Below are 17,111 nucleotides of genomic sequence, written 5' to 3' on the forward strand. Positions count from 1 at the left end.
ATCTGTAATTATTTTTTAAAAGTTTTGTAACCAGACAAGTGTTGGGGGGTCGGAGGGGGAGGCAGCTGTTCATCAACTTTTAAGTTCCTTCCAGTAGTTCTCAGCTTGCTAATTCTAGAAACAAGAGATGGAAAAAAAAAATAAGAAATTTACCTTTTAAATATAAATTTCCTCTTTTGAGAATATGCTATAAGTAGCAGGATGAGCTGTCCATATGACTCAGGTTAACATCAAGCAAGATTTCGGTACTGTTCCTTAGATTCCAAGTTCTTAGTTCTTTTTTTTTTTTTTTTAATATTTTTAATGTTTACTTATTTTTGAGAGAGAGAGAGAGTGTGTGAATGGGGGAGTGGCAGAGAGAGAGGGAGACACAGAATCGGAAGCAGGCTCCAGGCTCCAAGCTGTCCGCACAGAGTCCGACGCTGGGCTCGAACTCACCGACCGTGAGATCATGACCTCAACCAAAGTTGGACGCTTAAACCTACTGAGCCATCCAGGTACCACCCCAGTTCCTAGTTCTTATCTGACACCTTCCTCTGCACCACTGGATGGCTAGGAGATAATCTCCTCAGACAAGGAAATTTAAGCTTATGGAGAACTGGCATGCCTGATTTACACAGTGATGGTGGTGGAAAGATGAGACAGCATCTCTCCCTGAGGACTTCTCCATATGTAAAATCAAACTCCCTCTTAGCACCTGGGATAAGTGTGGAACTGCCTCCTCACCTTACACTGCTGTTCTCTTGGGTCTACAAGTGGGAACACATTTTAATGCTGTGAGGCAAGAGGAATGAAACAGGGAGAACAGGTTGGACAAATAAAAATTGGAAATTTGGTTTCGAAATCAGAAGCATGTGACTTCAAAGAACCATACTTTTCACAGGCAAGGATTGGAAGGTCTTCAAGGGAAGAGTTTTACTAGCAAGTTTTTAAAAGGTCTGAATAAACAAACCAGTGCCACCCAATAAAATCTGAAGATATTCCTGCCACCCCTAGATGTCTATGGCAACCAAGGTCTGGAAAAACTCTCTTATATCTCCTTTGGCCCAGCAATCTTTTCACCCTAGAATTTCTCCACAAAACCCTTGAGTACGGCCCTCAGATCCTTGGCTCCTAGTATAACAGTGGCATGCCTTGTAAAATACGTGAAGGACTGGCTGCAAGATGCAGGAATCAAGTCCAAGACTGAAATTCCTGGGACAAAGAGTCCTAATCCTAGACCTACCTTCTGAGAGGCTCTTATTCTCTGTCCCAAGTCTTCCCTTCTTAGAATCAATGTCATCTAGATATTCACAGTATGTCAAAATGGGCTCTAATAATTTCTATTTACTGATTGCTGTTTCTAAACCTGGTTTACCCCTTCCTACCAATGAACTTGGACAGGTTCTTCCAAGTTTATAATGACAGAGTTTCAGTCAGAGAGAGGGGAACATTCCCAGGCCTCTCGAGAATAAAAAAACAAATAAAACACAAAAAACAGAAAATTCATCAGTTTCTTTCAAGTCTTTGTGTGTTGCCTTATCAAGTCCTTCAAGTCTTATCAAGTCCCTGTCTATTTATTGCACCAAATGAAGACACACACACACACCTCAAATTAAAAAAATCCAGTCAGGTTGAAAACAGATAAACTAAACAGTTCAGGTAACCTACGACCCAGCAATTGCACTACTAGGCATTTATCCACGGGATACAGGTGTGCTGTTTCGAAGGGACACATGCACCCCCGTGTTTATAGCAGCACTATCAACAATAGCCAAAGTATGGAAAGAGCCCAAATGTCCATCGATGGATGAATGGATAAAGAAGATGTGGTTTATATATACAATGGAGTATTACTCGGCAATCAAAAAGAATGAAATCTTGCCATTTGCAACTACATGGATGGAACTGGAGGGTATGATGCTAAGTGAAATTAGTCAGTCAGAGAAAGAGAAGTATCATATGACTTCAATCACATGAGGACTTTAAGAGACAAAACAGATGAACATAAGGGAAGGGAAACAAAAATAATATAAAAACAGGGAGGGGGACAAAACAGAAGAGACTCATAAATATGGAGAACAAACAGAGGGTTGCTGGAGGGATTGTGGGAGGGGGGATGGGCTAAATGGATAAGGGGCACTAAGGAATCTACTCCTGAAATCATTGTTGCACTATACGCTAACTAATTTGGATGTAAAATTTAAAAAATAAAAAATTAAATTAAAAAAATAAAAATAAATAAACAGTTCAGGTAATTAACAGGTATTTTAAAAGTCAAATATGACAGCATGTTTGGAGATTCTACCCAAATGTTGACAGATCACCAAAATCCTACAGGAGAAAACAGGCAGCAACCTCTTTGACCTTGATCGCAGCAACTTCTCACTTGACATCTCTCTGGAGACAAGGGAAACAAAAGCAAAAATGAACTATTGGGACCTCCTCAAAATAAAAAGCTTTTGCACAGTGAAGAAAACAACCAACAGAACTAACAGGCAACTTATAGAATGGGAAAAGATTATTTGCAAATGAGATACCTGAAGACTCCCTGACTTTGAACCCTCAAGGACAGAGCTGTATGACAGTCAAGTTTGATGTGTAGATATAAAGTACTGATGAGTGACAGAAAAAGATGGGTTGGTCAGCTCTATGGCAATTGCTTTGAACTCCTTACAAAAAACACAGTGCCCACCTAGGAAAGCAGGTTAAGGCACCTCCTTCCTCTAGCTGAACCATAACCCAATCTTGATAAGGTGATAAGATCCTGTTGGATGAGGGTTACCTCAAGTTTTGAGCAGGAGGAATTAAAATGTACGTAGGCATCATCTCATTTCTGGTTAAGCAATAAAGAAGATATGCTAATTTTCAATTTACATAACACACCCATCCATCTGGCAATGAGGCAAACCCTCTTTCCTTGATTCTCTGCCTTAAAAAAAAAAATCTGGCTTTAGTGGTAAAAAAGCTCAGTGTAAGAAGGAAAAATAAATAAAATAACTAAATGCAAATCAAACATAAATGTCATAACATTTAGAAAACTTTTTCTCTTAGGCATTAAAAGGTCAAATTGGATGTCCGTATGTTCTTTTACAATCGCCAATTCATTCTTTTTGTCATTTCTACCCTGATGTTCTCCATGGTCATTCATCCCTGATCTTCTGAATTTTTATATGCCTGGGAATTCATCAGATTATTAAAACCAGGTGACTGGGTGCCTATCTGATGATTCAGGGTGTGAGCTGTATTAGAGAACTCCCACCTGCTGGAATGAACCTATTTCTATTTAATCACCCCTTCTTATAGAAAGGCCACAAAATGCTGCAGCCTCTAGGTTCCAATAATAACAGATAATAACAACTAGGTCAGAAGTCCCACAACTAAGGGATACTACTTTCATACCTAAACCTTCTATTATTTATGGGGAGGGGGAGCAGAGAGAGCGAGGAGGACACTTATAATGCTAACGAGGTTATTTCAGGACCAACGTTTTTAAACTCAATTGTTTTTAAGAAAATTCAAACATACACAAAAACAGACTGAATAACACGAGACCCTGACATACCCATGGTCTGGATTCGTTATCATCAAACTTTTGCCACACTTACTTTATCTCTGTTGTCTCATTTTGTTGAATTAATCTCAAGCATAATTTCATTTCTTCCCGATATACTTCAGTATCCATATCTGCATAGATATTTTCATATAATACTTCATCATATCTACCAAACTTAAGACTCTTCAAATTCTCTTGCCTGCTTCAAAGACAGATTGCTTTTTTTCACATCAGGATCCAAACAAAGTCCATACATTATATTTGGTGGTTGTTATCTCTAGAAGTCTGTCTTAATCTAGAACCATCTCCCCGTTTTTTAAATTCAAGCCATTAACTTGTTGAAGAAATTGTCAGTTTACTTTAGAATGACTCATCCTTTGGATTTCTGCTTTCTCATAGTATAATTTGTTTCCCTCTATTTCCTGTAAATAGAATCCTCACCACCCTTCTCTTTACATATTGTCTTCATCTAAACCATCTAAACAGAGAACAATTTGAGTGGCTATTTTCTCAATTCTTCCCAGGATGGTGCGTGGTGCCATTCTAAGTGAATAGGAGAGAGGTTACTTTATTATATACAGTAGATTCCATAGGACAGTAGGACTCAATTTCCTCCCAGAACCCAGATGAGAAAAGCTCACAGGCTTGATCATATTCAGTTTCAACTTTTGCGGGGCACAAATACTTCACAGAAGGCACTGTATGTTTTGTATTGCATCATACCAAGAGGCACAATGTCTGCTTCTCTTACTCTTAGAGATGTGAGGATGAATTAGTGGGTTCAGATGATGGAAATGTCTAACAGTTTCATCCACTAATGACTGCTGTAGATATCTGGTGGGGGGATAGGCAGTTGCAAAGAACCTAAGCCAAGAATTGAGTGAAAATTTCTACCAAGGGTGATCTATCTCATCGTGGGGCCCAAAAGGGATGACAACTTATATGGTACAATACCAAACTGCCTTACTCAAAAGGAATCCATTTGACTTCTCCTTGGCATACCCCTCTAATAGTGGTCAGTGAGAGCAAGACCAGACATGGACTATTCATTTCCACCTTAAAACAGCTTTAAAACATTGGGGCGCCTGGGTGGCTCAGTTGGTTAAGTGTCCAACTTTGGCTCAGGTCATGATCTCATGGTCTGTGAGTTCAAGCCTGTGTCTGGCTCTGTGCTCAGAGCCGGAGCCTGCTTTGGATTCTGTGTCTCTCACTCTCTCTGCCCCTCCCCCCACTTGCATTCTGTCTCTCTCTCAAAAATAAATAAACATAATTTAAAAAACCCATAATAAATACATAAATACATAAATACATAAATAAATAAATAAAAATCTAAGTCAACATATTCAAAGTTGTTTGCCTGTCAGAATGGGCCTAGCATGCCAGGAGAGCGTTTCCTTTATCTTCCTCAATAATATTTCCAATCTCCCAAATCTTTTTTTCAGAGAAGCATGGAGAAATGCCCCACCAAGATGGGACACAAAACAAATTATGTTCACTACACCTAGTGGGAAATGAAAAGAAATATTTTGCCTCCAAAGTCATAACCTAAGTAAACATGGTAAAGTAATACCAGATACCCCCTTTATCACACTTTAAGTGGTTAGAAGAGGTAAAAGCAGCAGTTTCTAGCCTCTGCGCCCAGTGAGTAGTCCATAAAGTTGCTGCCAATCTCATTCCTGCTACCAAAAAAGGGCTAACTAGGTAAGGGCGAGGCCTAGACAATTAAGTTATGTACTAAAGCAATATACTACAACAGTGCAAGAGGGAGAACAGAGTTCACTAAAACCAAAGCAACTGGAGCAAGCTGTTTTGGTTAGACCGCCTAGGAAAATGTATCATGCACCAGTTTTTCACTGCCGGAAAACTAGTACATGACTATCCTCCGCTACTACCATATTCCTGAAGTGGCCTCCATCATATATGTGTTCCATCGCTTGGCCTGGATGCTGTGAACCAATAAAGTTCCTGTCTTGGGAGCAACACAGCGGGATTGTGCTCCTCTTGCTGCACCTATACCCGTACTTTCTTGCTCTTTTTCCACCTGCTCTGCCCTCCTAGTCCACTGGGACCTATCGAATCTGCATCTACTCTGACAAGGTCGGTGGTGGAGTCGGAGTGGAGGAGAACGAACCTGCCCTACCCTCGCCTCACTGTCCACGAGTAAAACCTACACTAGTGCAACCTCAGCATGAAGAGCAAATGAAATGGAAACCTTGAGAGTGAGGCCAAAAGTATAAAACATAATTAATAAGTCCATACAATGTTAGTGCTACAGGGGAGATTAAAGGTCACTTAGTATAACTCTCTTATTTTATAAAAGAGAATACTATAGTCCAGAGAAATTAAATTATTTGTCCCGAATTACAGTAGCAATGAGAAAATAAAATACAAAATAAAATGATGTCCAAAGACCTTTTGGGTAAAGATCAAAAACATTAGGTAAAACTACTAATCACGTAGAAATACTTGGAATTTTTAAAGGACAAAAATGTTCATTCATTTTACAAACATTTACTGAGAGCCCATTATGTAACAGGCATAGTCTTAAGAACCGGGGATGAACCACTGAATAAGCAAAAATCCCTGTCTCTGTGGAGTATACAATCCAGCAGGGAGAGAGAGAAAATAAACATTAAGTAAAATATATAGTATGTCATGCAGAAAGAAGTATTATGAAGAAAGGTAAAGCAGAGAAAGGGGATAAGGAATACCTGGGTGTGGAGGTGGTCAGGAGGGTTGATTTTAAAATAAGATGGTCAAGGGTACCTAAGTGGCTCAGTTGGCTAAGCATCCAACTCTTGATTATAGCTCAGGTCATGATCTCACGGTTCGTGAGTTCGAGCCCTGAGTCCAGCTCCACACGGACAGTGCAGAGCCTGCTTGAGAGTCTCTCTCTCTCTCTCTCTCTCTCTCTCTCTCAAGAACAAATAAATAAACATTAAAAAAAAAAAATAAGATGGCCAAGGGTCCAGAAAGCCCTTTAAGAAGATACATTTGAATAAAGACTTAAAGGAGGTAAGGAAGTTAGCCAAATATTACCTGAGGGAGAAGTGTCTCCATGCAGAGCAAACAGCAAATTAAAAAGCCCTAAAGCAAAAGTGCCCCTAGACTGTCCTAAGGAATACAAAGATGAGCAGAATGTGCAAAAACAAAGAGCAGTTGGAGATAAAGACTCAAAAGGGATTAGGACCAGATTTTTTACGGCCTTGTATGACATAATAAGGACTCTGGCTGAAATTTCCTGAATAGCCAAAGGGAACTGTGAGCAGAGGAGTGACACAATCTTATTTTTCTGAAAGGACTGCTCTGGTTGTGGTACTAAGAACAGTCTGGAAGGGGCAAATATAGAAACAAGATAACCAACTAGGAGACGGTCACAATAATTCAGGAATGATGATGACTCAGATCAGGGATGCAGTGGGGCAGATACTGAGTAGTAGTTGTATACTGCATACATTTTCAAGGTAGAGCCAACAAGAAGTTGCATAAGAAAGACACAAGTAAAGGTTGACTCTCTTCTTCTTCTTCTTCTTCTTCTTCTTCTTCTTCTTCTTTTCTTGGCTAAAAAGATGGAGCCGTCATTTGCTGAGATGGAGAAGACTGAAGGAACAGATTTTTTTGTTGTCATTAGGGGGTATGCATATGTGTGTGTAAAAGGTGGAGACCAGAAGGTTGGTTTTTGGATGTGTTAAAGTTTGGTTGCTGTACTGAGAAAGTATACAAAGTACAGGCAGAGAGATTACTTAGGAAACTCTTACAGTAATCCATGAGAGATATGCTGGTGGTTTGGACCAGGCATCTGGCAGGATAAGGAACATGAACGGGAGATACATTTTGAAGGTAGAGTTGACACAATTTGCTGAGGAAGTGATGAAGGATGAAAATGAGATGAAGACAGAAGGCAATGATTTCTTCAAGTTTCTCAGCCTCAATAAATAGATGGGACATGGGAATTGACATGGGAAAGATTGTAGAAAGAGCAAATTTGAGGGAGGCCAACGATGTGGAAATGTCAAGTAAGCAGTTGGAGTTGTTAACAGTTTGATTTCAGTGAGAGGTCTGGACCAGAATATAAATTTGGGAGTATGTAGATAACATTTAAAACCATCAGGGGCGCCTGGGTGGCTCGGTTGGTTAAGCGTCTGACTTCGGCTCGGGTCATGATCTTGCGGTTTGTGAGTTCGAGCCCTGCATCAGGCTCTGTGCTGACAGCTCGGAGCCTGGAGCCTGCTTCCGATTCTGTGTCTCCTTCTATCTCTGCCCCTCCCCCACTTGTGCTCTGTCTCTCTCTATCAAAAATAAATAAATGTAAATTAAAAACAAAAAACATCAGACTAGGGGTGCCTGGATGGCTCGGTCGGTTGAGCGTCCAACTTCGGCTCAGGTCATGATCTCACAGCTCGTGGGTTTGAGCCCCTTGTCGGGCTCTGTGCTGACAGCTCAGAGCCTGGAGCCTGCTTCCGATTCTGTGTCCCCTCTCTCTGCCCTTCCCCTGTTCGTGCTCGGTCTCTCTCTCTCAAAAATAAATAAACATTAAAAAAAAAACTTTTTAAAAACCCATCAGACTAAAAGAGATCACCAGAAGAGTAAGTGTAAGTAAAAAAGAAGTCCAGGGACTGAGCCCTGTGACACCCTAATATTCAAAGATGAGGAAAACACAGCAAAAAGAAATGAAGAAGAAATAACCAGTTGAGTTGGAAGAAAAATCAAAAGCTTTGGTGTTGTAGAAGCCAGGTGATAAGAAACTTCAAAAAAAAAAGTTTAATTCTGTTGAAAGGTCAAGAGGAAGTATGAGAATGAATGACCATTGGATTTAACAATATGGAAGTCATTGGAGACTCTGAAAAAAGCATCTTCATTGGAGAGATGAAGGCAAATGTCTTGCTATAATGCATTCAAGAAAGAATGTGAGAACAGGAGGAGGAGGTAGAGACAACTCAAGGAGTTTTGTCAGAAAGAGAAGCAGAGAAGGCTGGTGGTAGGTAAAGGGGAAGGCAGGGCGAAGAAAGATAGGTTTTCTTCTCTCTGGTTGGTTTTAAAGACGGAAGAAATCACAGCAGCTTTATATACTGATAGGAAGACTAGGAGTGAGGAGGAAATTATGATGCAGAAGACAAGGCAGAGAAATGCTGAGGCATTGTTTCCTTAAGTAGGTGGAAGGGAACTGGATCTAGCCACAAGTCAGAGCAGGCCTAAGATAGAATAAAAGTTTATCCATATTAAGAACTAAGATACACAGGTAGGTAGGCAGGTAGGTAGGTAGGATGGTGGGAACTTGGGGAACCTCCCTTTGACAGCTTGTTTTTCCAGAGATACAGGAAGCATTGTCACCACCTGGTAAGTATGAGGGAAAACCTAGAAGAAATTTGAGGAGAATAAAGAAATAATTATCTCTAAGAAAGTTCATTCTTACTCAGTTGTTTATTTGAAATGTCTGCTACCTACCCTATTTGAATTAGTGGGTCCAAACTTAATACCCCCCCCTCCCCTCCCAGAAATCAAAATCTATCTCACTTAGGCTCACTTCTTACATCCAGGTCTCTTCATTTTTATAGGTCCTTCTCATTTAGAAACCTTGTAGAATTTGTCCATCCAACCATGAGTTCACAAACTTATAAATTAGCAAACTCTTAGATTCCAAGCTTCTTTTCAAAGTGCATTCATCCAATTTAAACAGGATTTGCCAACCTATCATCAGTAAGGGTTATGAGATTCAGGCTTCCTCCTTGGTAGCTGCTAGCTATCCCAGCATTCTCTAACCCCACAGAAATAAATCATTAACACTGTTTATATATGGCCAAATTACAACGCAAAAACATATTCCTGCTCAGGGGAGATTTATGTTCATAGACTGAACCTAGAGGAAGAAGACTGGAAAGTTGCTTAATCCTATGCAAGATTTAATCCCATTATCATTTCACTGTGAACTTGGTGTCGGACACGTCAATTCACCTATCTCAGATAACCAAACTAAAAAAAAAAAAAAAAAAAGAAAATAGAATGAACAAGCAAAAACCTTGTAGTACAAGACCAAATAGGTAAGAACTAATACAACTTATCCTAGAAGTAAAAGGTTAGTCTGACATCTGAAAACCAATTATTGTAATACATTTTATTAAGTAGAAAAAAAAAAAGACAAAAAACACACAATAATCCTAGTAGATGCAGAAAAACATTTCACAAAATTAAATACTTTTTCAGGATAAAAACACTCAACAAACTAGTAACAAAAGGTAACTTCCTCAAACTAATAAAGGGAATTCAGGGACCCTTTATTAAAAGCTTTTATTAAAACTCACAGCAAACATCACACATAATGATGAAAGACCAAATGTTTTCCCCCTAAGATTAGAAACAAGACAAGGATGTCCACTCATCATTCCTATTCAACATGGTACTGGATGTTCTACCCAGGGCAATTAGGCAAGAAAAAGAAATAAAAGGCATCCAGATCAGAGAGGAAAAAAGCAAAACTATCTCTGTTTGCAAATGAGAAGATCTTATATATTAAAAAAATCCCAAGAAACCCCCCCAAAACTACTAAAAGTAAAAAAGTTCAGGAAGGTTGCAGAACACAAGAATAATATACAAAAAATCAATTACATTACTATACACTTGCAATGAACAATCTGCAAATAAAATTAAGAAAATAATTCTATTGAAAATAGCATCAAAAAGAATAAGATACTTTGGAATAAATTTAACAAAGTAAGTACAAATTTTATGCCCTAAAAACTACAGAACATTGTTGAAAGAAGTTAAAAAAGACTTAAATGAATGTAAAGATATCTTGTGTTCATGAATCACAGGGTAATTGCTCCAAAAGTGACCTATAGATTCAATGCAATCCCTATTAAAAAAAAATCTCAGCTAGCTTTTTTTGCAGGAGGTAATCTTAAAATTCATATGAAAAATGCAAGCGACTCAGAATAGCAAACCAATCTTGAAAAAGAAGAACAAAGTTGGAAGACTTCCACTTCCCAACTTCATAACATACTAGAAAGCTACATTAATCAAGACAGATTGTACTGGTATAATGATAAACATATAGATTAATGGAATAGAACTCAGTTCAGAAATAAACCCCTACCTTAATGGTCCACTAATTTTTGACAAGAATGTCATATCAATTCAACAGCACAAATGATAATTTTTTTGAACAAATGGAGCTAGGACAACTGGATATCCTCGTTCAAAAAAGTGAAGTTGGACCCAGGTCTAACACCTACACAAAAATTAACTCAAAATAGATCACAGACTGGGGCGCCTAGGTGGCTCAGTTGGTTGAACATCTAACCCTTGGTTTCAGCTCAAGTCACGATCTCACGGTTTCTGAGTCCAAGCCCTGCCATCGGGCTCCATGCTGACAGTGTGGAGGCTGCTTGAAATTCTCTCTCGCCCTCTCTCTCTCTGCTTCTCCCCCGCTCACTCCCTCTATCAAAATAAATAAACTTATAAAAAGAAAAACAATAGATCACAGACCTAAATGTAAGAACTAAAACGATAAAACTCTTATTAGAACACACAGGAATAAATCTTTATGACCTTGCATTAGGTATCGGTTAAAGAAACAAAAGAAAAACAAAAGAAAAAGTTTAGATGAATTTGAGTTCATCAAAATTAAAAACTTCTGTGTGGCAAAGAAAATCATCAAGAAAGTGAAAAAAAATCTCCAGAATGGGAGAAAACCTTCACTAATCATATGTCTGAGAAGAGACCTATATAGAGAATATACTAACACTCATAACTCAATAATCACAAGATAAATAACCCAAGTACAAATGGGCAAAGGATCTAAAAAGATAGTTTTCCAAAGAAGATACACAAATGGCTGATAAGCACGTGAGATGCTCAACATTATTAGCCACCAGGAAAATGCAAATTAAAACCACTGTGAGATACCACTTCACACCCAGTGGGATGGCTATAATCAGAGACAGATAATGACACATGTTGGTAAATGTGAAGAAATCTGAACCCTTATCACCATAGGTAGAAATATAAAATGGTATAGCCACTTTGGAAAACGGTTTTCAATTCCTCAAAACATTCAACATAGAGCTACATGTGACCCAGCGTATTCATTCCTAGGTATACACCCAAGAGAAATGAAAACATATGTCCACAGAAAAATCTTTAAGCAAATGTTCATAGCAGCGTTATTCATAATAGCCAATTAGGAGAAAGAGCCCGAATGTTCATCAAGTGATGAATGCGTAAAATAAAATGTGGTATCCATAGAGTGGAATATTACTGGGCAACAAAATGCAATGAAGTATTATACTGATACATGCTATAACATGGAAAAAATCTTAAAAACATTATACTAAACATGGGGCGCCTGGGTGGCTCGGTCTGTTGAGCGTCTGACTTTGGCTCAGGTCATGATCTCACGGTTCGTGAGTTCGAGCCCCGCGTTAAGCCCTGTGCTGACAGTGGCTCAGAGCCTGGAGCCTTCTTCAGGTTCTGTGTCTCCCTCTCTCACTCTCTGCCCCTTCCTCACTACTGCTGTCTCTCACAAATAAAGAAACGTCAAAAAAGAAAAAGAAAAAGAAATTATACTAAACAAAGACTCCAGTCACAAAAATTATATATTGTATGATTCCATTCTTATGAAAAGTCCGGAACACGTAAATCTATCTATAGAGACAGAAAGCAGGTTGGTGATTGCCAAGGGCTGAGGGAGGAGGGAATGGGAAGTGACTGCTAATGGGATGGAATTTTCCTTCTTAAAATGTTTAACTGTGGTAAAAAAACAAAACAAACAAACAAAAAACTGCACATAATCTAAAGTTTACCATTGTAATTGTTTTTAAGTGTGTACACGCTGTGTTCAGTCATGTTAAGTAGATTCACACTGTTGTAAAATAGATCTCCAATACTTTTTCATATTGTAAAACTGAAACCCTACACATTCAACAACTTTGCATTTCCTCCTCCCCCCAGACCCCAGCAATGCTATTCTAGTTTCTGTCTTTATGAATTTGACTAAGTTCCTCATATAAGTGGAATCATACTGCATTTTTCTTTTTGTGACTGGTTTACTTCACTCAGCATGTTCGTAGGGCTCATCCATATTATATCATGTGGTAGTACTTCTTTCCTTTTTAAGGCTGAATAATATTCATTGTATGTATAGACCACATTTTGCTTATCCATTCATCTGTCGACAGACACTTCTTGGGTTGCTTCCACTTCTTGGCCACTGTGAGTAATACTGCCATGAACATGGGTATGCAAATATCTGTTCGAGATCCTGCTTCCAATTATTTCAGATACATACTCAGTAGTGGGATTGTTGGATTATGGGGGCATCTCTTTAGAATGACAAAACTATTCTAAAATTTGACAGTGGTGACACTTGCACAATCCTAGAATATACTAAAAACCACTGAACTGCACATTTCAAATGAGTTAATCACATAGTATATGAACTATATGTCAATAAAACTGTTAGAAATACAACTCTTAAAGGCTGAATCATGGATACAAATACTTAAAGATTTTGACTGAACTGGATTATTAATCTGGTTAAATAACCAGTCAATCTTGTCATACAGGTAATCTTGACCCTTATTTTTGATGACCTGGCTTGATGTTTTAGGAGTTTTTTGAGATGTAACCTATGTGCTTCTTCAACATTGATCATTAGAGAAAGTTGGAAAAAGAAATTCTCAGTACCTTTAATTCAATACTAAACCTTTTCATATTTTGTGTCAGGAAATCAGTGATGAAATAACAAATTCACACTAACTATAGAAATTTTTACTTCATCTGCTCTGTAGATATACCATTCTTCAGCTTTTTAGAAGATAGGGAAATAAGGCAGGACCTTTACTCACTTTGACTTCAGATTTACTTTTTGAAATGTCACTCACAATTATTTCACATAGAAGAAGCTCAAAAGACAGAGGGTTTATTTACCTTGTTTTTACAGTACAAAATTATAAAATTATAAAGTACTATGGCCAATGGCACTGAATGGGGAAAGAGGCAATAAGTTTAAAAGCCAGGAGAGAAAAATCTTGAGGAAAACAAAATGTGCATCAAATTCAGATTCTTCTCATTTCTAATCGCTATATACAACTAGAACAGCTAACAGGAATGTAGATGGCCACTGATGCTCAGAAACCCATTTAATCATCTTTTCTGTTTTATCTAGACATTTCCAGTTTTGTCAAGACTCAAAGAAACAGTTTTAAAAAGGCAATAAATGAGATAATCTCAATGATTTCTCATGATCTCTTCTGATCAGAGCAGAGCTAAGTAAAAAAACCTTACTGGTCTAACTGATCATTTTTTAAAAACAAGAGACTCCGCACAGTTCATGGCAAAAACACAAGCTTGGAAGCCAGCTTTCAATTTCAGCCCCAAGCACAGACTGAAACAATGGTAATGATCTAATTATAGAGACGGTTGTTACGTGGGACAGTCTTTCTAGATTACATATCTTATACACTTTATCAGTTTTTCCTAAATAATCTCTCAGGGTTGGTTTTAAATGAAGACTGAAATACTAACAGTTGGATTCAGATTCTCATTACACATTTTTCAAAGTCCGTCTGTGTGCAGAAACCAAATTATGCATGGCGACTCGAAGAGCTGAGTTCCCCACAGGGATATCACAGGAGTTGATGACCGAATGTAGTGCCCGGGTATATGCTGCAAATAAAGATTTGCACGGTGATGAAGTCAGTCAGATTCTCCACTACTCTCCCCACTTCCTTCCCATTAGTACTGCTTCTCTACTAAGTCTCATAGGTATTAACTTTGCCTACTCATTGAATACATATTTATCGAGTACTTAGTACATGCCAAGCACTCTGTGAGGACGGAAAAGATAATGAAGAGGATGGACACAGAGATAATTAAGTTTCAGGGTAATACTTTCAAACCAGAGGCATATACAAAATGTTGTCACATAATGAATTTCAGAATGAATGAAAACACATCCGGGAAAAGGGAAAAGATTTCCAGAAGTAGTAACATTTAAGATGGTCTAGGAGGATTAATAAGAGTAAAGGAAAGGCGGCCTTCCGGGCAGAAAAACAGATGGCACAAAAGGTATAAAAGAAAGTGATGTGTACTGGAAGTAGCAAGTCTGATAAGGCTGGAGTGTCACCTGGGGCCAGAGAGAAAATATGCTAAATATGGCATGCATTTCGTACTGTAATGGTGAACCCTAGAGGTTTTAGAAATAGAGGAATGGCATGATAAGATTTGTGTTTTTAAAATTTAACTCACAGAATTGATTAGGAACTTGTATCACACAGACAGGGCAGGGGGAATACAAATACTGGCAGTATTTTTGGTATGCACATGAAGCCTACACAATCTCTACCCTATGTAATAAATAAATATATTTAAGGACAGCCAGGAAACAGAAACATTGGTGACAATAATAAGGACTCTGTTTTTCTCTAGCTGGGATTCCTGAATATAGAGCTGATACTGGTCCTCATTTTCCTCAGTGTCACCTGGCAGAAGTGGCAGTCTAATGTGGATACAGATGGCAATAAGTCTATGTTAAATAACATTAAAGTATTTGGGCAGTAGGGAATGTAACTGGACAGAGGCCTAACTTCGATGGCCCTAAAACACAAGCTCTCATTTCTTCATTCACAGGAGGACCTGGAATCCAAGTCTCCCTACAGTGGAACGGAAATATTTCCTCAGCATAAATGGAGACAAGAAGGTAACAGATCTCAAAAAGGATTTTAACTCACTATAATTATTTTTATTGTCTCAAGAGTTGCTTTGTAAAGGAGTTATAACAGTCACTGATATCTAGTAAACAACCAACGAATGCTAAATTACTACAATCACTACATTTATTGTTTGTTTGTTTGTTTGTTTTTTTCACTGCCACCAGGCCCCAACCATTCCTTTAAGCTTACCTCTAGGGTTTTTATAGAAAATACAATTGTTGGCACAGGTATCAGGATGCGCATCCCAAAAATCAGGACCACAACAGCATAGTGGAGGTAAAGTAATATTATACAGCTGCATTTTCTCCTGGATCTGGGCTCTTAGAGCTTCCGTATATCTATATAAAGATAACAGTAAGATCAGGCAAAGTGAACCACTAGGAAGAGAATGAGCATGAGTCCTTATTTCACCAGCTTTCACTAGTAAAATTATTTCACATCTCCATGCCTCAACTCTTCCTCTTGTACTGGGAAATAGCACGCGAGGAAATACAGTGCTATTCCGCTAGAGCCAGGACTTTATGCAGAACTTTTCAAAATACCTTTGGCATTCCTTCTCTCTCTGTTGTTGTTTTTCTCTGGCTCCTTTTACTTCCTCAAGCTGTAGCTGGGCTATTTTCTCACTCATCTTCTCTCCTGAACATGGCTCTTCATGGAAGTTCATTCTTAGTATCCTCTGCTCCTCAGCATAACGTTGCTGCTCTTTCTTTTTTTTAATTCTGAGAATAAAATAACATGGTTAGGAATTTCATAAAATCATTATTTAGGACTAGCTACTAGAACCAAATAATTCAAAGAATTCCCAGAAACAAGGGAGTCAGGAAATCAGTTTAGCACCCCTAGAATAGCCTCAAAATTCCTGCTGGCTGATTTGAGTTTATCTTATACCTCACATAAATATGTAACCTCTCAAGTGGCAATGACCATTGGTTACAAATAAAGTGTTTCTGGGGGTGCCTGGGTGGCTTAGTCGGTTAAGACACTGCCTCTTGATTTCAGCTCAGGTCATGATCTCACAGGTTTGTGAATTCAAGACCCACACTGGGCTCTGCACTGACAGTGAGGAGCCTGCTTGGGATTCTCTCTCTCTCCCCCTCCCTCTAGGCCCCTCCCTCACTCTTCTGTCTCAAAATAAATAAACTTAAAAAAAAAAGTTTTTCTGTAAGAATCCAATTACAAAAGCATTCTTTCCTTAAACAGCCAAATAAATAGATAGATAAATAAACCAAACAATCAACCAGACAAAATCCAAAAACAATGGCTTTTATGGCTCTCAACATCAGGCACTGAGAAACAGTGATTCTTGACAAATGGCAAACAAATGAAGTGAGCCCTTTAACTGCCCAAGCCTTGAAAGTCTCCAGGCAGTGGCACAGGGGTGGGAGTGTTGAGGTAGAGCCTGGTGGACTGAGTTGAGAAGATACAGCTCACAGTCCAGGGACACAAAGGCAACTAGAGTTTGTAAGACAGAATACCAGAGAGGAGAAAACCCAGAGATCTACAGAGGTCTCCTTCAAATACACAGCAGAGTATTGTGCACATATCGGAAGAGAGAACCTGAGGTTAGGGACAGAATCATCAGAATGACTAATAAGGGAGAGTGCCTTGTGCTCACATAGAGCTGGGAACAGTGCCTGTTCCTGCCACTCAGACATGAAAAACTCATAATGTACAGGGCACTGGGTAGAGTTTTCAGGAAGATCTTACCTCCACAGTGGGGATTAACGATTAGTCCCAAACTGAGCACTGATCCAGACACAATCTAATAAATTATAAAAGCAAAGCTCTAAAGTAATTTAACTGCATCCCAGAACAAAGCTCAGAAAAATGTATATGAATACAAAGATATTCAGCAACCAACAAGGCAA

At 38.6% G+C, this 17,111-nt stretch overlaps 1 protein-coding gene across 8 annotated transcripts in view; it reads right to left on the minus strand.

Moving 5' to 3' along the window:
- Window positions 1-323: 323 nt before the first annotated feature.
- CCDC15 (coiled-coil domain containing 15) overlaps window positions 324-17,111 on the minus strand; it is a 97,149-nt gene continuing 80,361 nt past the window's right edge. For 6 of the 8 annotated variants that reach the window (XM_027036846.2, XM_053203916.1, XM_053203917.1 and 3 more), the window contains 3 exons: window positions 15,786-15,962; window positions 15,433-15,581; window positions 13,436-14,197 (listed from right to left, as the gene is read on the minus strand). In XM_027036846.2, the coding sequence (XP_026892647.1) occupies window positions 14,076-14,197; window positions 15,433-15,581; window positions 15,786-15,962 (448 nt within the window). In that variant the 3' untranslated portion in view covers window positions 13,436-14,075. Of the gene's footprint in view, window positions 2,380-13,435; window positions 14,198-15,432; window positions 15,582-15,785; window positions 15,963-17,111 lie in introns of those variants that run through there. The other 2 variants (XM_027036844.2, XR_008290585.1) reach the window with 2 other exon arrangements.

This window comes from Acinonyx jubatus, chromosome D1 (genome assembly GCF_027475565.1).
Source record: "Acinonyx jubatus isolate Ajub_Pintada_27869175 chromosome D1, VMU_Ajub_asm_v1.0, whole genome shotgun sequence".
Classification (NCBI taxonomy): Eukaryota; Metazoa; Chordata; class Mammalia; order Carnivora; family Felidae; genus Acinonyx; species Acinonyx jubatus.